Here is a 21,684-nt window from a genome sequence, read left to right as displayed (position 1 = left end):
ATTGGTCATATCTTATATTTCTTCTACGCGCGTTGTTAGCTCATACCGCGTTCATGGTTACAATGCTATCCATCACTCTTCCCCCATCCCAACTGTTTCCACTGAGTGCCACGTATCAAGTGCGCACTCTCTCAGGTTCAGGTGTGATTCATGGTGAAGGTTCCATTCCATTGGCACCGTAATATAATGGTCCATGGTGCATGTGGTATCTGCGTGACCAGTGGAAGGCAGGTCAACTACTTAGTGTATATTATCAATATCTGTTGAACATCTCCGAGGCAGACTGTGCCTGTCCGTCGCATCAATCGTATCAAAGTATATGCACTTAGTATCGATCCCCCTTGCAACAAGAATGACACTCAGATGGTGCCTGTTGTCATTCTGTAGGGAAGATTACTTTTTCGAATAATGATTGGATACCACAGCTCCTATATAGCCTCCCAGGGATAAGTTTCCCTTCTATAGTAACTTTGTCCGGCGAGAGTATTTCGATTTTTGTGGGAAATGATTACACCGCGAGCATCTCCGGCGTTCAATATAGCATCCAGCCTAATTCGCAGACCACGGATGGATACTGCTATAACGCTACCTGCCACGGCTACAGTGACCGATAGCGGCTTTTGCGATGCTCTCTTTCCAACAAGACCAAGCGCCACCATTGACTGCTAGTAGCCAGGATTTGGCAGAGCCGGCAGAGAAAACAAATTCGGCCAAGTCGTATACATTTAATTGTTAGATATCTGTTAGAGAAGAAAATTCTCGTCGCCAAATGAATGAATTTTGAGCCCACATATGGAGCCGGACCAACAAAGCGACACATCGCCTAAAATCCAACAGAGCGTGGATTGTCATGTAAAGGCTGGGCATAGGGGAAAGGGATGACGAGATTCAGTAGTATAAGTGCGGCAACCAAACCAGCAACGCGCCTCTCTGCACAGCGGCGGGTGTGTAGGAAGGTGGCCGGATTGAGCGTATAAGTGAACCGTCGCCGAATTAATACCCAACATTAGTCAGTTCATAAGGAAATGATGGAGGTGAGGCAGCACTCAAATGCGGCATGTGTACTAGAATCTCGCGGCCCCTGGTCTTGTTGGAAAGAGACAGTGGGCGGAAATAAAGTCGGCTTTCAAGGGTTGTAGAGCACTCGGGAACATTACACGACGACGGGATTAGTGGCACAGTTGAACCCAAGGAATTGGGAGGCAGTGGTGCATGTTGACGTCTGGTGGCCTGTCTCTCAGGTATGTAATCCTAAAGCGCATGTGGCAGCTCGTAAAATGCAGCCGATGTGGAAGAGAGTGGGTGGCAACGAAGGTGACTTTAGGATGGTGAGTGAAGTGATCCATGAAAACGACGCATTTTAGAGTCTAGTCATATGTAGCACCTTCTCACATACGATACCACTCATCCCCCATTCGATGGGCCTTGCAGGTATTGTGCAGTAGGATGCCGCTGGGATGTGGTGATAGAAAAGCAAGTCCCAGCCGGGTGCTATGTCGTTCATTAATAGGACTGAACGACTGACCCCCAGTCTCAGCCCGTTAACGGAATTTACCGCTGTAACGAACTGCCACAACCTCGGGTGCGATTTGATCCAAGTTCATGGTTGTCTTGTCATTGATTATCCTGAACGCAGTCGTAGCGCACATGCACAGTATAGCTTGTCATATTTTGACGATTGCACCATAGGCAATATTTGTAATCCGCCAATCGAGCAATTCAGAGAATGTCATCCGAGTTTGTCAGGGAAGACGCAAGCACCTCTTCTTCGAGTGTTTTCGGTGGAACGAGAGCAACGGGGAGAGCTTCTTCGGCGCGTTCATCGCTACTTCCGCAAACTAGTTCAATGACAACCGGACCGGATACGAACCTCTTCACGCAGGATGGGAACGCGGTAAAGTTTTTCATTCAGAGGGATACCGGAGAGGCGTTCGTTCAATGGTTGTCGACGTTGATCACTGTGGGTGTTTCCTTGTCCATATTTAGATCTTCCAACCTAATGACTCCACTCTGCCTCGCGTGTGTCCCATCTTTATTTTTACCTTCTTCCCTTTCCTTCCTACTCACACCCGTTAACCATAGGAACACGGAGGACAGGTGGTTGATGTCGTTCCTCAAGAGGGTTATGTCCTCATCGACCCAGACAGTCTCAAAGGCAGAAGTTTGATGTCTAAATGGTCAAATCCAGAAAAGCCCAAACGATTTGTCCTCTGCTTCACCTTCGTTCGCGCGTCTATCGTTGCAGGGGAGATGCTAGAACCAGTGGAGATGCATCACGCGAGAGTCATCTTTCAGCATGAAGGTTCACCGGTCCAAATTTGGCTTCATCCCGCTATTGACAAAGCTACGGCTAAACGTCTCGCCATTCAGATCGAGGTTTGTCAATTCACCGCCATCCTGTCCTTGCCACGTATTTCGTTCCTTCAACCTCATCGATGTGCACGAGTTACTCTTTGTTGATTCTTTCATCGTTCCTTTTTTTTTCCACAGAAAGCAGGTGGCCTGACTGAAACAACAGAATATGAAGCACGAGTAATCGTTACACCATCGAGATCCATGGGCTCCGAGCTATATCGGCAGATGAAGTCGAAGTATAGGGGTGAACCAGACAAATTTATTGAGAAAACTGAATGGGTTGAACGAAGCCTTCTTGATCGTGTTTATCAACACACAGCCAGTCTAGCACCGTGCGTACTGAAGTCCTCTTTGATCTTCACTTGATTGTCTTATTCTGCACCACTATTCGAACTGACACGTCTTTCTGTTGACTCTTTTTTGCCTTAGACAAAGGACTCGATTCTCGGTTGAAGACGACGTGAATTTGATCAATTATATAGCCATGAGGGTACCAATTGCCAGTTATGGTGGTCGATGTGGTTTCGGTCTTTACCAGGAATTATGTGATCGGGTAAGTTCAAAAATCCGTTTCCGTTTTACTTGGAGAATATAACGACTGGGGGTTGGGGTTATAGACAGACGTGTTTCCGTGGGCAGCTCGGCATACATGGGATTCATGGAGGTTCCATTACAAGTCACGTCGAGTATACTTCGACTTGGAGATCAAGAAAGTGGTTGATAAGGTTGGGGTGAATCCAAAGACTCAATATAAGTACGCTCGTCTCGAGAATGTTCCGGCGCGAGGTAAGAGAAAGCGCTGAGGACATACATGGCCTGTCAGAATAAATACACTATCCATGCTGGGATGACTTCCAGCTGATGGCATTGTTTCACTGAGGAAGCGTTGTGCGTTTCGTCCCATGTTACGGAAATATGTGCCTCGCATTCGGTTTACAATGTGAGATGATGGCAACATGTTATAAGCGGAGTGCTGACAGGTTAGGTATGCCCCGCCACCATCCCCTATCGAAAGTCTCCATGCATAGGAAGCTGGAGGGGAGCGGTTCTATTTTCTCGCTCGAAATTTGCACAGATACTTTTCAATTACCCAGCGACTAAGTACAATCGAAAGAGCTCCGATCAAGGTGAAACCTAGGTTATAGTTTTTGTTCTGCCGTCTTGCAGCTACGAGGCTGTGGAGAATAACTAGACGTTCAACTGTGATAATGGTGGGTGCACGACCGGACCCGAGTGTTATTCCGATGCCTGTGGACTACATGTTGTTTCGTTCCAAGTAACCCGAATTTTGACTCGTAAGTAAGCTTGTCTTTCCGTCAGTTTTCATCCATAATAATTTGTGGAAAGAGGAGGCAACGAGTCCAAAAAGTCAAGACAACGCGAGTGTGAGGTTAATTAAGTAAAATGCAGGACAAACTTGGCGATACTTGTGTGATACTCGGTATTGTTTGAAGCGTCCCGGACGACCGTAATTTGCCTCAGCTAACGGTCGATCGCAGGCGTTCACGATCGATCGATAATTGCAATTCTCGGACAAGACGAATACGGTTACGAAGCAGATGGAACCCGTCGCAAAAATTTTTTGCTCCTCTCAGGTTGAATAAACTATCGTCAATACTGGAATCGCCATGCTAAACCATGCCAGGTGATCGATGGCTTTTTTTTAGACATTAGCATTCCATGGAAAATAAGCGTAGGCTGTTGGCGTACCCACACTGTTATTCCCGATTGGCTTCAAAACCGCCTGCCTTGCACAGTACAGCATATATATGGGACTCACATCGTGTCCACGAAATTACTGCACAAAGGAACGGTTCCTGATGTGCCTCGCGGGTTCAACTACCAAGGGTTCACCAGAAAGTAAACGAGGAGCGAAGACGCAAGAAGAAAAGACATGAGGCCAGCTTCAGCTACGAGCTCCAAGATGTCAGTTAGCGGGCACGCAATCGACAGAAAGGGCTCACAAGAAAGCTAGCACGCGAGTCAAAAAGTAAGTTTTGAGTATTTGACGTAGCCATAGTATGCATTGATAGGGAGCGGGAGGATCATGAGAGGAAAGGGTGGTTTTGTACGTCCAGGCAAATGGTGCCAACCCCTCGGTTGTAGTGGAATGTTAACGAACGAAACCCGCCGATTGGGTGCCTAGTGGGGGTGCCGTCGTAAAGCGAAACTCCTGCGTTCGTTGGAAGGCTGAGGAGAACCGATCAATTGGAGGTGAGTTGATCAGATGCGCGATCGCTAAGAATGTTCCTGCCCATCGTCGAAAAGGGTATCGAGGAACAAACAAGCAAGGGGCCCCACTAGCCTTCCGTTGACTCCGGTGCACAGCGCAAATTACGCAACGGACGAGTTCAGGCAGCGCTCCAAATATTGAAGCTAACGAAGAGATCTTTGCCTACTGACTGCGGGAAACGCAGCAGAAGAAAACGAATGTGATTTCCGATTTTACCGGCACCACCACTGCCATCAGCGATCGATCGCTCACTCTTGTGACTGATACCTTTTGATCCTTTGGTCAGCACCAATACGTCACGAAATTCTTCCTCTCTCAAGAGTCATCACAAGTCAGACAGGTCATCCAGTTCTCGATGAACATTCTTATTCCGGACACGCAACAATGGGCAAAATCTCCGAGGGTGCGTAGTGCTGTTGGTCTGGACTAAAGCGGGAAGGAGGAGAAGATCATTTTGGAACTGAGAGAGCCCGTGGTCGAAGTGATACCTGCAAGGAAAGAACAGCTAGAGGCGCTTAAACTAGTAATAGTATTGAAATTGAGGCATTTCAAATGGAAGTTTGTTTTTACCTACGAGTGTAACATGGTGCACAGAGGCGCAGAGAGCCAACATGGCCACAGGAACCAAGAGAATGGTCAGGGACAGATATCTGGCGAGGGAGGTGGAGCTGCAGTGGCACAGGAAAGAGCCAAACGAGAGTTAAGACTCCACCTTACCCAGGGCCCAGCTCCCCTCGCAAGTACTCAGCCCTGCCCAAGAATGTTCCCAAAGGACCAGGTTGGAAAAGCAGCTCTGAAGGCCTCGGCAGGCCAAGTTAGCGCCCAAGACAAGAAAACGTCTATTCAGGATAAGACAGTGGTAATCGAAGTCAAGGAGGCGCTGAAGGGAACATCAGAGTCACTGGATTAGCTGACCACCCCCCGAAGATGATGATCCCAGAGATGAGCGAACTTTCATTGAAGTTGTCCAGGAAGACATTCAGTGCAAGAAGGATGACGAAGTTATGTAAGAGGGAATTGGATAAGATGAAGCAGGCTCAGTGAAGAACAAGTGGAGATCAAGGAGAAGTTGAAGAAGACGGAAGACGAGTTGGAGCTAACGAATCAGGAAAGTGAAGAGAAGACAAAGATGGAGGGAACATCAGAAGTGCCCAAAATGAGTTCTTCCTTGAAGGATCCATCATGTACGATAAGGTTGGGTTGAAGTTCATCTTTTTGGCTACTCGAGCCTTAGAAGATGTAGCCTCATCCTCCTCATCCTCAGGGAATTTGGTGTCCCCTCTTTACTTGGGCTAACTTGGCCGTCCAATATTAGTTCACCTGTGCGGCAATTGCCGTGATTAACATAACATCAGGATTTTCGGAGCCGTGGGCTTAACTCTGCCTATGTAGTTCTTCGGCCCTAGGTGCATCTCTCTAGCGCAGGAAAAGATTCGGCCCCGATAGTCCGGGATCCTGTTGATGCTTCGGGTTAGTCTCGTGCAAATTTGATCTATGTCAGTAGTCATGACGATATGCATAAATCACTAACTAACGTGCAGATGCAATTTCCTGTCGATTACATAAGATTTTGTAGGGCGTTAATATCCGTTTTGACATTTCGATTTGTGAGCACTTGCGAATGCGGAAAGTCAATGAACGGGATTTTTGCTGTCCTGATCCTCCCACCAGGCACGGGCGCTTGAAGATCAATCACATAATATTAAGAATTTAGTATGTAACACGTGCAGTTGTGTTTGACGTTAGAGTAGACCCTGCGCGGACGGAGTTATCACACGAAATCTTCCACAGATCTTATTCTGTCACATTCTGAGTCGTTTTCATACATATAAGTAGTTGGGCACCCTCACACTCGTTCAACTTATCTTGCCCCGCTTTTACTTGGAGGGACAAATGTCTCTCTTCAGCATCCCTCAGATACCTACCACTGTTCCTCAGGTACTGCAGACACCTCTGGGAGGTGTCCTTGCCAATCCTCTTGCAGGTAACAACCACAGTGATCAGTCCTTTTGGGTACCGGATTTCTAATCGACGGGTGTGATATATAGCTGTGACTGGCAACGGAACCGCTCCCAAAGCTGACTCTAACACCCAATGTTTGTCCCTTCTTATCGTCGGACGCTGATCTCCGGTTCACATCTCCTTACAGCAGCACCTGCCCCTGCACTCCCCGCAAACCCCATCACCGGAGCACTTCAAGACCCTGCTACCGGTAATTTGAACGGTCTGCCCGAATCCGCACATACAGCATTGGCATCTGCTACTCAAATACCCGTCGTGACGGCCGATGGTGTGAATGGGTTAAAGGAGAAGTCGTCTTTGACTGGCGGGTTGCCTGGACTGCCAGTCTTGGGTAGTGTGGTAGCCGGTGTTGGGGGCGCTGTTTCGGCACTACCTGGTGTTTCTGGTAGCACGAAGAAGGTCGACCCGCCAGCAGGTGTTAGCGAAGGCGATGTAAAGAAGTTGCCTTTGACCGGCGGATTGCCTGGATTATCAACCTTGGGTAGCGTAGCAGCAGGTGTCGGGGGTGCTGTTTCAGCGCTACCTGGTGTTTCAGGTTTACCCAGCGTCTCTGGTTTACCTGGTTTACCCAGTGTTCCTGGTGTTTCTGGATTGCCTGGACTTCCCGGACTGCCTGGAACCTCTGGGCTTCCTGGACTTCCTGGGCTTCCCGGCTTACCTGGCCTACCAGGATCAGATCTCGTACGTAACTTTTTGACTCTTCCATTTCTTAGACCTGACGTTGGCCTCTCTTCTCTTCTCGCAATCCCACTGAATCGATATCGCGTGCGCACCCTCCCTCCCTCCCTCTCAGCTCAACGGCGTCCTCTCAGGTCCTCAAGCCCTTCTCTCCCTCCAACAAAATATCGTAAAGTTCATAACGTTCGCGAAACAATTCATCAAACATTTCTCCACCTTGATATCTTTCCCGATCAACGTCCTCCGAACGTTTCTCTCCCCCAGTTACACCTTGACCGAAACCAGCTTGACCCAAATCTTGAAATGGACCATCTTGGCGATCGCGATCGCGGCCGTGGGCGAATGGACCGGGTTCGTTTTGTGTATCTTCGGAGTCGCAGTGTTCATTATGGTGTTGCCAGTATTCTTGGGAACGATTGGGTTGTTTATTTTGGAGATCGTTTTGGAGGGTTTGATTGTAGGGTTTGGGTATATTCGAGGGAAGAAGAAGGAACAGCAGCAGCAGCAGCCGCAGCAAAAAAGTGCTGTTGCTGCTGTTGCTGCTGCTGCTAACGCTATTGGCGACGCTAAGGGGACGGAGAGCGCGAGTGCACCAGCAACAGGCTTAGGCGTAGTAGGTCCAGGCTCAGCGGGGTTGCTGAGATTGGCGACGATTGCGAAAACAAAAGGTCCCGTGTCGGTTTCCCTCGTTGGGTGATTTCGGGACGATCCTTTTTTTCTTTTTTTCTTTTTTTTTTCAACGTTCTGATTCTTTGTTATCGATGCTCGCCATCATCATCGTCGCTGTCTCACGTTCTGCTCCTGCTTGATTTTGGTTTAAGCTCATCTCTCTGCTATGGATTCGGTCTTAGAACTGGATGGAATTAGATTGTCTTGTTTCATTCATCATCCCTTTCCTTGTTTCTAATCCCTCCCTCCCCCCTTTTCTCCGTACGTGCGTTTTGATTACACAACTACATGGAATATACAACGTCTGCGTATGTGTGAATCGCCAATCGACCAATAACATTTCATATCAGATTATGTATTGCCCTATTTCACTTGAGCTGCATGCTTTGTGCAAATCCGATATGTAACACGTTCCAACTCCTCGAACCCCAACATTTTAACATAAACGCGCATTCTGTTCTATCATCTATGCTCCTGAAGTGAATGAAATAAGTTGATCGAGACTCTGATCGATTGTTATGACTCTTGCTAACAACTCATTGTTATGTACGATAGCTTGCGACGTGCTAGCTAGCTTAGTGATTATCGCAGGAACATACCTGACCGAACTCCACCTTACTTAGAGCTTCCATCGCAGAGGCTTGGTAGGATTGATGGGCTTATCAGCTCATGGAAATAGTAGTAGAGGAGTGATTTTGACGGCTGTAGTTGCTCGGACACGATTGCTAAGTGCTGCTATATCCGCCATACATGCCAGGATATCCAGGATCATCAACATGAGAAGTAGCGCTATCGTTTACCCCATGGCGTTGAATCGATGGGATCATCATGGGGGGTGTTAAATCCGATACACATTCCAACTCCCCGAACCTCGTTAGTCCGACGGAAAACAGAGCATAGACGCTTATGCTGAACACTGGAGCCTCATTTCATTCAGAGCAGTCAGTTGTCCATGAAAACTGGAAATTCAACTGGCCAGCTGACCTGATGTGGGTGGGGGTGGGGGGGGAAGTAAGAATTGCGATTCGTTTTCGTGACAGGGAATCCAAAACGATCATTCCCGAGGTAAAAAAAAAATAAACATTGTGGCCCCAGAGCCGAAGATTTGGCACGACTACACGTTACCAATCTTCTCCTAGGAAGGATCGTTTTCGTAACTGTTGTTCATTGTCCATCTTGCTCTCGTTTTCGTACACCCCCTCGAATCATGTCCACCCCCGTAATCTCATCCTTCTTCACTGGCTCACCCCTTGGGGACGACTCGTCCTCAACCTTTACGTCCTTTGTATCCAATTTGGGGATGGTGGTGGGGGCAGAGTTAGAATTGGAAGTAGAAGACAGGTGGGACGATGTTGTGTTGTTAGGTCCACAACCGCAATCGTATGTCGTATCGAGCTTCCCACAGTCAAATTCGGGTTTTTTTAGACGAATGTTAACAAGGTTGTGGATATGGCATAACCTGTTTGGGTGGAAGCCCAGAGAAGGGAGAGCAGATAAGTCTCCTTGCAAACAATCTGGATACGGAAGGTGACGGGAGCGGCGTTGTCGACAGGGATTGGTGAAGGCGGAAGACACATACCACAATGAAGCCGTTTTACGGGTGGCTGTCTTATGAGGCGATGTTTGTAAGTTCCGCGTTCAGCAGCGAGTGGGAGCAAGACAGGAATGTAGATTCAAACCATAATTGACAGTTCTCGCTTACTTGGGGAGGATATTCTTTGAGTAATTTTTGGAAATGTGAGGCACATTCGCCACAAGGGTACAATCTTGAAGTTAGATAGAAGTAGTTCTTCAAAGCCTCACGCTCGTCGTGGGTTGGGTGCTATCACAAATGATTCAGTCAGAAAACAGAATACGTAATCAATGCGTAAGATTGAGTTCATGCGTACCTCGGGGTATCTTAATGTCATGGTATGCCTAGATGAGTTCATATTCGTGATGGAAAGCGTCGCGGAAGTTCATGTTGGTCAGATTCACAGAAATTAGGTGAGAGGTAATGCACCAACAAGAGTCTCCAAGTCGCCCGACCCAGCTCCGCCCTTGATCATTTTCGTGGAGCGTCAGATGTGAGAAGATGCAGGAAGAATGAAATCGCGTCAGCACGGGTCATTATCTGGCACGTTAGATAGAAAGAGAAAAAAATCCCATCCTAAGTTCAGACGTACTTGGCAGTGGCGTTCCCTAACTCAGCCATGATGACTTTCCCCGTAACGACGCTAGGTTTGAAGTTGGATTTATCAATCTGTTCAGTCCTCCCCAGTTCTGCTTGTGGACGGTTGCTCTGTATAATGGGTCTGATGCAGCTTCGTCCACGCCTCTTTGACCAAACTTTTCTCCTGTCCATGGATCAAGATAGTATTCACGAGTTGGAACATAACGGAAGAGCGTGAAGACGAATAACTAGTTGAATAGGACATGCACGTTCTCAGGACATCCGGCTAGACTATGTTGGCTCGTTCAATATGGCGCTCACAAAGGTAAGGAATATGGAGAATAGCGATAGTTTGATCGCTCGACCACGGAGCATGATTCGTCCAGGAAGTTCCGGATAAAGTCTGAATCTTTGTGATCAGGGTGTTTGGGGCGAGCTAATTCGCCCCGGGCTATAAGGAAAAACCTTGACGGATGTGCCGGTGCTGCCCAGGTGGTCGCACGAATCGTGGATGTTGATCGCCGGCGAAGAGCATGTGACCCTCTGAGAAAACCAACAATATATGCGGTGTCGAGGAGAACGACGAAACTGTTCTCAAACACTCATCTCCTTTTCGTTATTTCCCTTTGCTAATAGCCTCCACAAGGTGGATAGGTATCACGGGGTCCCTTTTCCAATCTATTCACTTTTCCCAAATATGAGAACGTCTTGAGTTGCACCGTTAAATATCATTTCTCATGCATGCTTCTCATGCTTGGATCATGAACTGACTCCTGTCCACGTCCACATCAGTCGGTTCCCAGACGCCCATCTCCCAGCCACAAGCTATCTCAAGAAGATGATCCGCGCCCACCCGTCGAATCCGAACATCCACAGCTTATAATCTCATCAAGTCTACTCATCCATTATCGTAATCCTAGATTGCTGCTCCACATCGCGCCACGCCTAATCGTCATGTCGTCCTCCTCTGTACCATTTTACGCTTTGGACCACTGGTTCCGTCAACGGCGAGCGCTTCCAGCTCAGAGAAGTGCATATGCCTGGGCTAGGAGTCACTCGGTCTATGGCTCGTCCCCATCCTCGTCGTCTGAGGATCTTTTGGAACTCAGTGCCCCCATGGTATGTAGCATACACGCAGGTGTCCGTCCCATTCTTTTCGCTCACAGACCGGTGTCCGAACGCACCAGATTACAAAACATGACCACAGTACACCGAGCTATGCCTCGGCCACACGAGCCTCACAGATGCGACTCCCATACGACGTTTGGAGGCTCTTCATCCATCACCTCGATTTCGATTCACTGAGGACCGTCAGCTGCGTAAGTAAAGAATTCAACTTGGAAGCATCCCGCCGGCTATGGAAATCTTTCACCATCGTCGTCGATCGTTGGGCGCTTGTAACTTCAGCTGAAGCTTGTTCTTACGTCGACGCCGCCACTTCTGTCATTCTCGCCCGTGGTCGGACGGCGTTCGTACAAGACCTCGGAATCGAGATCGGATCGTCGTTAGGAACCGATGGCGATCCTGCATGCGAGAGGGCTTTAGATTCCATTGTGACCGTTTTGAAGGGAGTCAGGGGCGCGAGATCGTTAAGGCTCAGTATGCACCACCATCATCGGAGAATCGTACAAGCTTTGTCAGGGATCGGGAATTCGTTTACCGGGGGTTTGCCGAACATCCCCACCACTGCACTGGATCCCAGATTTCATCTCGAAGTGAATGATATCCATCTGTTATGGCGGCCTGGGGCAACGATGGGGATAGTGAGTTCTAGTTCGGGTTGGGTCTCCGGTCACATTGAGGCTGCGGGCTCAAGCGGAAATCCCTCCGCTCCACCATCAGCCCCCGCTTCATCCGCCGGATCCCCACCTTCATCCCATACCCCAAATCTCAGTCAGAGTCCCACATCACAGCATCAGCAACAACGGCATGCGATGCAGTTCACTATATCTATCTCGCCCCAGGTTCCATTCATTTCTCCATCATCCTACCATGATACATCATATTTGAGTCCATCAACACCGGGTTATCCCATGTTCCGCCGGCTCGAACACCTCGAATGTGGGCCTCAGATGACGATGACTTTCATGCACTCCTCTTCGACACATGCAAGTCAGTACCTACCTTAAGGAGAGCGACTTTCCATAATATATGTGGGCAATGGAGGCACAAGACGAGGTCTTACACACGCCTTCATGATAATGCTGAATGGGTCGCAGCGTGATCATCGATGAGTAAAGCCCGACCTGATGATAATTAAGTGTACCACATCTATGCGTGCTGATTGAAAATATCAAAAATCTGTTGTATACGTATGATCAAGCTTGTTTGTTGTTCGTGTAGTTATTGTTGTGATTGCTGCCGCTGGCGGAGCGTTGCTTCCTCTCCGCTATTACCATCTCCCCACATACCATGATTCGCGCCTTCCAGCTGCCCCTCATATACCCAGACCATCAACAGTTCATGTTCATCTTGTACGCTAATACTCAAGTGCGATTTCTAATGTATCGATAAATGTTTTCCCGATTTCTTCCGGAAGTTGCACTTGAAATAGATGCGTATTTGATTTGAGGTAAGCTTCGTCAGCGGATGGACATTCAGGCGCTGGAGAGAGCTTGAGGTCATAGAAGGGGAGGTAGGATATCCCGAGCCGGGGAAGGAGGTAGCTGAGTATAAGGGACTGGAATACCACTTAACAATCGGAATTCGTATCAATTTGAGCCACTACTGGTAAAACAAGAGTCAATCTTACCTTGAGAGTTGTGGAAAGAGAACCAAGGATCCTTGACCGGCTGGTTCAAGTAATAAGGATGCATCTGGAAGCCAAGCAAAGTATCCAACGCGGATGGAAATCGAACAGATAGATGTTCCGTCCCGCATTTCCTTAACGCACTCCATTCGCCCCTCCATATGAACCTCTTTGAACGCATGCCAGAATCAGACAGGATAGAAATGAGTGTAGAGACCAGCGTCGGAACCCAGACATCCACAGTGGCGCGAACAGCAGAGTAGAGAATTTCTCCAGCAGAAACGTCAAGTGCACTGTTAACAACAGAGTCGAAGGACACTAAGGGCACGATGTCTTTAAAGTAATGAACATTCTCTAGCTCCCAATCTCCAGTTTGAGGAGGACGGAGACGGAAAGGTCTTGGATCAGTGGATGCTTGTTTCCCCCGTTCCTTTCCATAGCTCCATGAAGGTGCAAGGACTGGGGCTTTGGATAAAAGAATCACATCTGCACCTCGAACGGAAGATACCCAATAGCTCTCTGATTCGCGGACACCTGTGATACGAGAAACGTGTGGCTCGTTGTGACGCTTGTGTTTACGACTTCCCGTTGGGAAAAGGAGATATGTACGAACATAGCGAAGAATGGAGACATTCTGCCTATCAGGGGGCAACTGTTTTTTCCTGTTAGAATCGAGTTTTGCGGCAAGTCGCTCCGCAGACCCAAAGGGACCATTACTGAGGGAAGAGACGCGCGGACATATTGCGTGCCAATTGCAGAAGTCTGCACCAGGGCAGTTAGTGTTCTCTGGATCGCCAGGGATGGGGTAGTGATCTAACAACAAATCGTGAAGCGCATGCTGCGATCGATCGCCAAGCAGTAGAAGAGTCTTTCCATAAAGGTAAGGGCACGGCGAGTCCCCTGAGATCTCCGGATTGTGCTCCGAACGCGAGAAGTTGCTCGATCGACAATCTGGCGGAAGCAAGGACCTCTCGAGACCATGGTGTTTTAGTTGACACTTGATACGGCGTTGGAGAGCAAGTTCTCGGTCTATCACGTTCTGACCACGTGAAGGGACACGACTAGACACAACCTCAAAAGCGTGCGTGCTAACATTTTGGGCCATCTGAGAGAGCTCATGATACAACGGAGATGTGTGCAGATCCAATAGTCGACTCTGAACATTTTGGAGGTGGAGCGGGCGAGGTGCATGGCGCGTCCAGGTCCATATTAGCAGCAAAACCACAATGCATATAGCCAAGACTGAGCGCGATCGACCCATATGTGCGGTGCTGAGCGACGCGTCTGAGTGCCGCGTTGGTGTTTGAAGTCAGATGATGAACCGATTCGTGGGAACTCGGGTTTGAGCGATTTTTAACCATTCCTCCAGTTCTTCCAAGACACCAGTGGGGGTCCACCACGTACGTTTCAAGGACAGGTTTCGACGATCGGTATTTGAAATGTGTGGGATACTTGGTCTTTTGTTTCATAACCCCGAGGAAGACGTAGCACCCGAGATTTGCGAAGGACTGAGCCTGTTACAGCATCGGGGTCAGGATGCGTGTGGGGTTATTACTTGCGGACCGAAAGGGAAATTCTATCAGTGCAAGGCCAATGGGATGGTGCGAGATGTGTTCGATCAGAAAAGTTTGTCGACGTTGATCGGTGGCATGGGTGTTGGTCATGGTGAGTACACAAATTCTCTCGTTATCTCTCCGATTCGATCTCACTTCCAGCACTCCAGTTAGATATCCTACAGCTGGCTCATCTGCGTACTCCGAGGCACAGCCGTTCTATGTCAATTCGCCTTATGGCATCGTTTTTGCCCATGTAGGGAGCACGTTTGAGCTCATCCCATCGTTGCTGACGCGAAATTGACGCAACACTTGTCTAGAATGGCAATCTCATCAATGCCCGGGAACTTAAAGGATTCCTTGATGCCGACGCCCATCGTCACATCAATACGGATAGTGATTCTGAATTGCTCCTGAACATCTTCGCGAATAACCTCCAAAAGACGGGAAAGTTTCGTATCAATGAGGAAGATATCTTCACAGCCATTCATGACCTTATGGACCAGGCCAATGGAGCTTATGCTTGCATCGCAATGCTAGCTGGCTTCGGGTTGATTGCGTTTAGGGACCCAATGGAATTCGACCTGTTGGGATGGGTGTCCGAAGACATCTTCTGGGCAGACGGGACTACATATTCGCGAGTGAAAGCGTCGTTGCAGATGCTTCTGGATTCGCAGAATGGGAGGATGTTAGGCCAGGTGCGGACATTCACAAAGTTCCCTTATTGGACGAGCTGATTTGCCCGTCTTCTTAGGCGAAGCGATTATCATCACTCGGGAGCGAGTATCCAGACGTCATTTAAAGCCATATGCTGAATTCGCACCCGATATATTTGAATACGTCTACTTCGCCCGTCCTGACTCTGTACTTGATGGGGTGAGTGTATACCGCAGTCGAATGGCAATGGGCGAGCTCCTAGCCAACACAGTCAAGCAAGTACTTGAGGATAAGAAGATCCAGGTTGACGTTGTTATCCCAGTATGTAGACTGCCATTACATCATCCAAATTGCATGGAGACTGACACGGTGAATGCGAAGGTTCCTGATACTAGCCGGGTAGCCGCGTTAGAACTTGCTCAGCAATTGAAGATACCGTACAGGGAAGGATTTATGAAGAATCGCTACATTGGGAGAACATTCATAATGCCTGGGCAGCAGACGCGCAGAAAAAACGTGCGAAGGAAGTTGAATGCCATGGCCTTGGAATTCGCTGGCAAGGTTGTCCTCCTTGTTGATGGTAATATTGCCAGCGACAGTCGTGAAATCCCATTAACATTCTTTCTCAGATTCCATAGTCCGAGGCACAACTTCGAAGGAAATCATTCAGATGGCCAGAGACGTAGGTGCTAAAAAAGTTCTGATCGCATCCTGCGCACCTCCGATAAGGTGGGCTCTGACACTTTGTACCAAACATCACATACTTACTGGTGCTAGGTTCTCGAACGTCTACGGAATCGACATGCCATCGCCCAGCGAACTCGTTGCCTACGACCGAAATGAAGAACAAATCGCGGAAGCAATAGGAGCAGATTTAGTCATCTTTCAGTCACTCCCAAATCTTGTTGCCTCTGTGCAGCAATTCAATGGCAAACTTCGGTCGTTCGATTGCTCCGTATTTACTGGGGAATATGTGACCGGAGGAGTCGACGACGAGTATCTTCGTCACATCGACCTCCTGAGAAGCGATGATGCCAAGCGGAAGGTTGCTGCAACCTCCAACGGACACTCTCATCAGCAATTGGACCCGAACGTGTTAGCGTCGAATTGCAACGGACCAGTGAATGGAGCAGACGAGACGGTCGGTTTGCATAACAGCTGGACTGCAACGTCAACAAAAGAACTTGTGAATCGTACCCTGGTGTCATAGTTTGCTTCCACCCTTCCTAAATCAAAGTTCCTAAAGCTACATATCACATTAGTGTACGATAATCCATGTATTATAAGCACGATAGATAATTATTCTTCATCACTGTCGTTATCATCCAGTTGGTCCTCCGCAGCTTTTTGGCGCTCGCTGATTCCAGCGGAAAGATTGATTGCAGAAGGGTCCACTCCCTTTTGAGTCAGAAGTCGTTGTCCTAGAAAGAAATTCAGCATTCCACGAGAATAAACGAACAAATAACGCCGTACGGATTAACGCGTGAATGCACTCTTGGGTCTTCCGTTCGAGCTTCCCCAATTTCTTCTCCATGTCTCTTTTTAGATCCCAATTGGGCCTCTTGGGCGCGATGTTGAATAGATCCTAAGCAAAAATATCAATAACGCGGTGGGGAAGGCTGAAGAAATCTCTAACTAGCTCCTGCGCACGTCGTTCTTCATCTTCCGCAGCAATTTTCTCAGCCAATCCCTCAACCGCCTTCTCTACGGTATCTTTCTCCTCGTCTGTGGCTCCATGCTTTCGTAACGTCCGTGTTTCAGGGTCGTAGTTACGCTGTTTGAAGATGAAGGTACGGTTTCTTACAGGAGTGTCCGGGTTTGATTCGAAATTGGCCTTGGAGTTGAACACTCACCCTTCACCACCTTCGGATAATTCTCCCTGGCCAAGCTTTCGGTTCCGAAGGGCAATGAGTCGCACTTTTCGTGCTTCCGATGCTTCAGCTAGCGACATTGAAAGCGGCGGTGTCCGAAGCTCGGCAAAGCCCCATTATTTAAATCGAGCCTTCCCAACCAATCTTGACTGTCACGACTACCAAAGGAGACGTGGACAACCATGGCTGATCGTTCGGGACGTTTGAAGTCCCTTGCTGAATATGCTATGCGGTCGATCATGGCTAACGTAGAAACTATTAACAGTTTAGGGGATATGCCTTACCGACTGGCCAAGCCGATCCTCATGCAATGCCAAGCAGACCAATTACTGGAGATTGAACGAAGTTCACCCGTAAGGTATCTTACGCTTTAGATGCATTCTTGCTGCCTTACGCTGTACCTTTTTAGCACTTGAAGGCAGATGATCAAGGTTCGTTGTATTCTTATAATTTCCGTGCTGGGCCACGCTAATTCGCAAACAATGTAGAAATATGGGAAGAAATCTGTGTTCGACAATTCGATATCCAGAGAGAGCCTGGTTTTGAGGCGCCTAAATCATGGCGCAAATTCCATATAGTACTGTGCTTCGTTCCTCCTCCACGTGTCTAACGTCTCACGTCCTCCTTTCCGTCAGGTTGAAACAGCACGAAGGAAGAAACTGGAGGAGGAAGCCGGCCATCGTATTAGGAGTAAATACCAGGAACTTGAGGCTCAAAAGCAAGAAAAGCGTCTCGTTTTTACAGGTGGATCTATTCCCCCAATGAAGCGACTTCGAGTGAATGGATGTGAGTATTAGTCATTTTGTATTATACTAGCGCTAAACAGGTTGTCTGCAGGGGGGAAGAGCTCAACTCCCAAGACCCTTTTTGAAAAAGCCCGTTCTGAGACAGCTCGCCAAGCAGGGGTCTATGCTGCAGGGTCTAGACCTGTCGCATTGGGCCGACATGTCAGACCGCTAGGACGTTTATTGGCGCCAGGCGTTAACAACCTTACCAAGGCTCCGCATCAAACCAACACTGTTTCCCTCAAGAGCCGTCCTCTGTTGCCCCCTGCCTCGAATACGGGTGTCGTTGTCACAACTTCAGGACCTAAGAGCCCGCCTATGGGTCCTTCATCACCAACGCAAGGTTCTTCTCACTCAAGCGCCGCTAATCAATGCGACACCGAGTCATCGTGTCCATCTCCGCAGCTTTCGAGGCCATTGCGTGTCCAGCATTCGCCGCCCATTCAGAGCCCCTTATTTATGCCAAAGCATAGGACCCTTTCACAGCTTCCATCGCGTGCCCGCTGAGGCATTATTGTTCACTCATTCACTTCCCCACTCGCTCTCTTGTTTGTGGATTAATACTGTAATGCTCTCAAGACTGTTAACTGTTTGTCACGCCTTACAATCTCTTTCACCGTACTGTATACATTTCACTTCATATCATTTGCACTACTTACGGACAACTTTTATTGTCATTGTCCCAATGTTCTTTGTCATTGTTGTATCACACAGCATTCACTAATTGCACTGCAGCACCGTGCTTCCATGTACTCTTATTTTAATCGAATGATCGATACACGTACACGGTTTGTGTCATCCAAGTAAACTGACGCCTAATGGATCAAACTGTTTCTCGTTAGTACTGAGCAGCTCAGAGGGCGTGTCAGTTATGTGTGCTTCCAACTGAAGTGATGATGATGATGTGTCAGGTGTCCGGAAAGATGAAATAGTGGAAGGAGTCGGAGACACCTGTTGTAATGGAGCATTATCCAGTGGGGTCGGGCCCGGGCTCTGGACCACCGTCGAGGGTGAGGCAAAGGACTCTGGTGGCCCACTTCTCTGTGAAGATGACAAAGACATTGACTTTAGCTCCTGAGCTGGACCCTCATCTTCTGTATTGACTTCTGATACGTGCGTTGTGACATTACTCGTTGACCACGGGTCGTCAAAGTCCAATGGTAGTGGATTCCGAGACGGGGACGCGCGGTTCGAGCCAGCTGACCAGGTCTGCCGAGACGTATATGATGACAATCGGGAGATTGGTGAGGTAGCGCCATCTCCCCAAGGTGACTCGTCCAGATCAGGACGATGTTGGTTGTCTTTGGTCGTCGTCGCTTCCTGTAGTCCCCCGCTCTGAGTCCTCCGTCCTGGTCCTGCCCCTTTCCCGAAGAGGCTCCCCACCACCTAACAGTTCCTTCGCGGCTCCGTCGTAAGCCTCCTGTACGGCAGAGAATGCGGCACTGGCATTAGACGAGAACTGTGCCCACATGGACTTCATACCTCCTGTCGGAAGTCCGAACGCTCCAGTTTGCTGCCTTCGAATTGCAGAAGGAGAGGAAGGACTCGGGAAAGTTGGAGGGGTGGTGGACCGAGATTCTAACGCCTGGCTAGTTACCGATGTTGAAGAGCTGGTTAGTGGTGGAATATATGTATTAGAGGGGGGCCGAGGAGAGGGCGATCGGGGTGCGGGAGGTAGAAAGGATGCTTGTCGCTGCAGAAGAAAAGGTCTCGATAACTCTTGCGTATCCGTCGAGGGCAAGGTCGAACTGAGGTTTATTGCAGGACCATCCGTATCCTCGTCAACGGAATCTGGCGCCTCCGCTCCAGCTGTCTGAACATCGACACTGCGTCCATTCATCTCTTCATCAGTTCGCCCGTACAGTTCGTGCCAAAACCGCACATCCTTGGGATTCGGAATGAGAACTCCCATGTCCGAGGAGCGGTCATCTTTGGAGTCCAGAGACGAGTCATAATCAGGGTTCAGGAATGAACTCTTCTCGGACTCGGAATTCAGGAAGTCCCAGACGGATTGTGTACAGGCGATGGCAGGTTTCGATGCTCCGTCAACAGAAAACCGTCTGTCACGTTCATTGTTGAACAAGAACGTTCCAAACTGACATGAGTAAACATGATAATGCAATCTCTCCAAGAAACGCTCGTTGAATTCGAATCTCTTTGGATATTGGCGCTGGATTTGTCGAACGCATTCCAAGAATTGGTGGAACACGGGACTCGTCTCCTTCAGATGCGATGGGGAGACGAACTTGTTCTGGACGGATGCAAGGAAGGTTTGTGGCCCATCCCCGTCATTGTTGAGTGTCAAGAAGAACTTCTCTGATGAGAGATGGCCGCATCGATCCAGGAAACGATGACCGAAAGACACCCAATCCTTCTCAATGAGGACTTGGAAACCGCGATACGTACGGTAGTATGGGTCTAAACAAAGCTGAGAAAGGCTTGAAAGTTGGGCCGTCCGGTCCCATCCATCGGAGCAATGAATGAGTACATGTGATGAATTGATGTGGACATTTTTGATGATAATGACTGCGCCTTCCAAAAGAGCCGAAATGTGCTTTAGCCATCCTGACCTCCTGAGGCCTTGGCGATCTAGAACCCCAATGCGTCTATCATCGCTCCGTTCGCTCGTGCCAGGTATTGGTGCTGACGTATCACCTTCACGAAGCACATCCACCACTTTGGCAAGCGAATCCCGCATAACGTGAATATTCTCCACTCCGAGGTAAGCTTTCCTCCCTTCCCTATAATAATCCATGTTCTCTGTTCCGCCACCCCGTACCACATTGGCGACTCCACTTGTACCAGACCTAGCGTCGATAATAAGATTGGTCGCCGTCGCGCCAAATACTGTCGAACGCTGGGGAATAGTTGCAAAAGGGGAGGCAACCAAGTGATGGGATTGGAAGATGGCCTCAATAAGCTTTTCATCTTGTATTGATCGGTTGTTTGTTAAACCAACAGCAGGTTGGCTGGATCGTGTTATTGAGGCCTGCCATAACCCGTTACCAAGAAGAATATGGGAAACGAAGACTTTATCCCACATGGTTATTCCAATGAAGATAAACTACAGCCGGAATTCGCGCTTTGCTGCGGTACTTGCCACCGTAAGTGAGCACTGTGTCGCTAATCTTGGCCGGAACCACAAGCAAAGATGGATATGTGGGGCAAAACTGCAAGAGAAAAGGTTTAATCCAGATAAAGGATGCCACTGTCAGCCCGATACCTACTGTGTAATCCTTGTTGATGTCTGTGAAGCGCCAAGCCTTGGTCCTCGATCCTATGCCCATTCTAGTAAACTCCTGACGAGAGTTATAGATAAACCACCCATCGTTGCTGCTGAGTGGTGGATTTGGTTGATAAAAATATGCATAAAGACTTGTCACTGAAGCTATCGAGAATAATTCGATCACAGGACGGGTGCTGGAGGTAGCGTCAAGCTTACGGGAGACGGTGAGCTCTTTCACGCTCTCGAAGACATCCATTGCATCCTTCTCTTTTGTAAAAACAAAAGTGAAGTATTCGAAGTTTCTCGATCCGAATGCCAGAGGAGATTGGCCATACAGGGACAGAGGGAGGCGTGTCACGGTGGAGATTAGAGGGTAAGGTATCTACCGTTAAATATTTTGTTTCTACCCGTGGATCCATATGCAAGCAACTACTCACCCATACTTCCTGCTCTCCATTCCCCCCTTCATACTTGAATATGAGATGGTGGGCCGTCAAGTGAAGAGTGCCTTCGACGCGTATCGGTCCTTTATTATATTGCACCCGTTCTACCTATGTGCACGCGCTGCGTTACGCGGGACGACCAGGAGGAAGACGATTATTCATACTTTGGCGATGCGTATGGAATCCATTTGTTTATGCGATCGGCCCCGGTATGGTCAAGTCAACGGAAGCAAACCAAAAGGTGTTTCGGCGCTTGTTACTGAATATTTATACATAACAATTTGGTGGGGT

The 21,684-nt window shown here is 48.6% G+C and overlaps 10 protein-coding genes across 10 annotated transcripts; 6 read left to right on the top strand and 4 right to left on the bottom strand.

Moving 5' to 3' along the window:
• Positions 1-1,544: 1,544 nt before the first annotated feature.
• On the top strand, positions 1,545-3,307 carry EI90DRAFT_3051523 (uncharacterized protein). Its single transcript, XM_039059849.1, has 5 exons — positions 1,545-1,582; positions 1,637-1,960; positions 2,083-2,376; positions 2,491-2,687; positions 2,785-3,307. Exons 2-5 carry the CDS (start codon positions 1,727-1,729, stop codon positions 2,948-2,950), a joined length of 891 nt encoding a protein of 296 aa, XP_038917970.1. The 5' UTR covers positions 1,545-1,582; positions 1,637-1,726; the 3' UTR covers positions 2,951-3,307.
• Positions 3,308-6,481: 3,174 nt separating this feature from the next.
• EI90DRAFT_3121554 (uncharacterized protein) lies at positions 6,482-7,985 on the top strand (the record flags this gene model as incomplete). Its single annotated transcript, XM_039063413.1, has 4 exons — positions 6,482-6,572; positions 6,637-6,684; positions 6,738-7,291; positions 7,404-7,985. 4 exons carry the CDS (start codon positions 6,482-6,484, stop codon positions 7,983-7,985), a joined length of 1,275 nt encoding a protein of 424 aa, XP_038917969.1.
• Positions 7,986-9,079: 1,094 nt separating this feature from the next.
• On the bottom strand, positions 9,080-10,019 carry EI90DRAFT_525283 (ERV/ALR sulfhydryl oxidase domain-containing protein). The gene is made up of 4 exons (XM_039067735.1): positions 9,847-10,019; positions 9,660-9,779; positions 9,537-9,565; positions 9,080-9,416 (listed from the first exon to the last, which is right to left on the bottom strand). The coding sequence occupies exons 1-4, from the start codon at positions 9,886-9,888 to the stop codon at positions 9,122-9,124; spliced, it is 486 nt and encodes a 161-aa protein (XP_038917968.1). The 5' UTR covers positions 9,889-10,019; the 3' UTR covers positions 9,080-9,121.
• Positions 10,020-10,509: 490 nt separating this feature from the next.
• On the top strand, positions 10,510-11,893 carry EI90DRAFT_525251 (uncharacterized protein). Its single transcript, XM_039067734.1, has 4 exons — positions 10,510-10,755; positions 10,902-11,228; positions 11,297-11,428; positions 11,517-11,893. Exons 1-4 carry the CDS (start codon positions 10,672-10,674, stop codon positions 11,616-11,618), a joined length of 645 nt encoding a protein of 214 aa, XP_038917967.1. The 5' UTR covers positions 10,510-10,671; the 3' UTR covers positions 11,619-11,893.
• EI90DRAFT_3051508 (uncharacterized protein) lies at positions 11,528-12,735 on the top strand. Its single transcript, XM_039059848.1, has 2 exons — positions 11,528-12,134; positions 12,182-12,735. Exons 1-2 carry the CDS (start codon positions 11,711-11,713, stop codon positions 12,331-12,333), a joined length of 576 nt encoding a protein of 191 aa, XP_038917966.1. The 5' UTR covers positions 11,528-11,710; the 3' UTR covers positions 12,334-12,735.
• Positions 12,589-13,963, bottom strand: EI90DRAFT_3121551 (uncharacterized protein; the record flags this gene model as incomplete). The annotated part of the gene is made up of 2 exons (XM_039063412.1): positions 12,589-12,800; positions 12,862-13,963. 2 exons carry the CDS (start codon positions 13,961-13,963, stop codon positions 12,589-12,591), a joined length of 1,314 nt encoding a protein of 437 aa, XP_038917965.1.
• Positions 13,964-14,297: 334 nt separating this feature from the next.
• On the top strand, positions 14,298-16,388 carry EI90DRAFT_3280312 (phosphoribosyltransferase-like protein; the record flags this gene model as incomplete). The annotated part of the gene is made up of 8 exons (XM_039066754.1): positions 14,298-14,523; positions 14,582-14,667; positions 14,732-14,997; positions 15,018-15,109; positions 15,166-15,389; positions 15,450-15,648; positions 15,698-15,797; positions 15,846-16,388. The coding sequence occupies 8 exons, from the start codon at positions 14,298-14,300 to the stop codon at positions 16,276-16,278; spliced, it is 1,626 nt and encodes a 541-aa protein (XP_038917964.1). The 3' UTR covers positions 16,279-16,388.
• On the bottom strand, positions 16,368-17,019 carry EI90DRAFT_3145106 (uncharacterized protein; the record flags this gene model as incomplete). Its single annotated transcript, XM_039065237.1, has 4 exons — positions 16,368-16,489; positions 16,542-16,653; positions 16,705-16,867; positions 16,922-17,019. 4 exons carry the CDS (start codon positions 17,017-17,019, stop codon positions 16,368-16,370), a joined length of 495 nt encoding a protein of 164 aa, XP_038917963.1.
• A 34-nt stretch (positions 17,020-17,053) lies between these two features.
• Positions 17,054-18,327, top strand: EI90DRAFT_524909 (RNA polymerase II transcription factor SIII subunit A-domain-containing protein). Its single transcript, XM_039067733.1, has 6 exons — positions 17,054-17,131; positions 17,205-17,292; positions 17,358-17,370; positions 17,428-17,516; positions 17,575-17,725; positions 17,777-18,327. The coding sequence occupies exons 2-6, from the start codon at positions 17,215-17,217 to the stop codon at positions 18,229-18,231; spliced, it is 786 nt and encodes a 261-aa protein (XP_038917962.1). The 5' UTR covers positions 17,054-17,131; positions 17,205-17,214; the 3' UTR covers positions 18,232-18,327.
• A 679-nt stretch (positions 18,328-19,006) lies between these two features.
• EI90DRAFT_3288434 (uncharacterized protein) lies at positions 19,007-21,581 on the bottom strand (the record flags this gene model as incomplete). Its single annotated transcript, XM_039067115.1, has 6 exons — positions 19,007-20,713; positions 20,793-20,894; positions 20,952-21,112; positions 21,167-21,332; positions 21,388-21,501; positions 21,558-21,581. 6 exons carry the CDS (start codon positions 21,579-21,581, stop codon positions 19,007-19,009), a joined length of 2,274 nt encoding a protein of 757 aa, XP_038917961.1.
• Positions 21,582-21,684: the final 103 nt, after the last annotated feature.

The sequence above is a fragment of the Cantharellus anzutake genome (genome assembly GCF_015039405.1).
Source record: "Cantharellus anzutake strain C23 chromosome Unknown EI90scaffold_16, whole genome shotgun sequence".
In the NCBI taxonomy this organism is placed as follows: Eukaryota; Fungi; Basidiomycota; class Agaricomycetes; order Cantharellales; family Hydnaceae; genus Cantharellus; species Cantharellus anzutake.
Note: the sequence above shows the minus strand (reverse complement) of the source record. Positions and strands in the feature narration are given on the sequence as shown.

Coding starts and splice junctions, on each gene's coding strand:
- EI90DRAFT_3051508 (XM_039059848.1), top strand. CDS start 11,711: ATGCACCACCATCATCGGAGAATCGTACAAGCTTTGTCAGGGATCGGG. Junction 12,135..12,181: donor TTTGAGTCCATCAACACCGG/GTTATCCCATGT, acceptor TGTGGGCCTCAG/ATGACGATGACTTTCATGCA.
- EI90DRAFT_525283 (XM_039067735.1), bottom strand. CDS start 9,888: ATGAACTCATCTAGGCATACCATGACATTAAGATACCCCGAG. Junction 9,780..9,846: donor TGACATTAAGATACCCCGAG/GTACGCATGAAC, acceptor CATTTGTGATAG/CACCCAACCCACGACGAGCG. Junction 9,566..9,659: donor TCAAAGAATATCCTCCCCAA/GTAAGCGAGAAC, acceptor TCGCCTCATAAG/ACAGCCACCCGTAAAACGGC.
- EI90DRAFT_524909 (XM_039067733.1), top strand. CDS start 17,215: ATGCCTTACCGACTGGCCAAGCCGATCCTCATGCAATGCCAAGCAGAC. Junction 17,517..17,574: donor CATGGCGCAAATTCCATATA/GTACTGTGCTTC, acceptor CCTTTCCGTCAG/GTTGAAACAGCACGAAGGAA. Junction 17,726..17,776: donor GCGACTTCGAGTGAATGGAT/GTGAGTATTAGT, acceptor GGTTGTCTGCAG/GGGGGAAGAGCTCAACTCCC.
- EI90DRAFT_525251 (XM_039067734.1), top strand. CDS start 10,672: ATGCGGTGTCGAGGAGAACGACGAAACTGTTCTCAAACACTCATCTCC. Junction 10,756..10,901: donor TTGCTAATAGCCTCCACAAG/GTGGATAGGTAT, acceptor CGTCCACATCAG/TCGGTTCCCAGACGCCCATC. Junction 11,429..11,516: donor CACTGAGGACCGTCAGCTGC/GTAAGTAAAGAA, acceptor TTGTAACTTCAG/CTGAAGCTTGTTCTTACGTC.
- EI90DRAFT_3051523 (XM_039059849.1), top strand. CDS start 1,727: ATGTCATCCGAGTTTGTCAGGGAAGACGCAAGCACCTCTTCTTCGAGT. Junction 2,377..2,490: donor GTCTCGCCATTCAGATCGAG/GTTTGTCAATTC, acceptor TTTTTTCCACAG/AAAGCAGGTGGCCTGACTGA. Junction 2,688..2,784: donor CACACAGCCAGTCTAGCACC/GTGCGTACTGAA, acceptor TTTTTGCCTTAG/ACAAAGGACTCGATTCTCGG.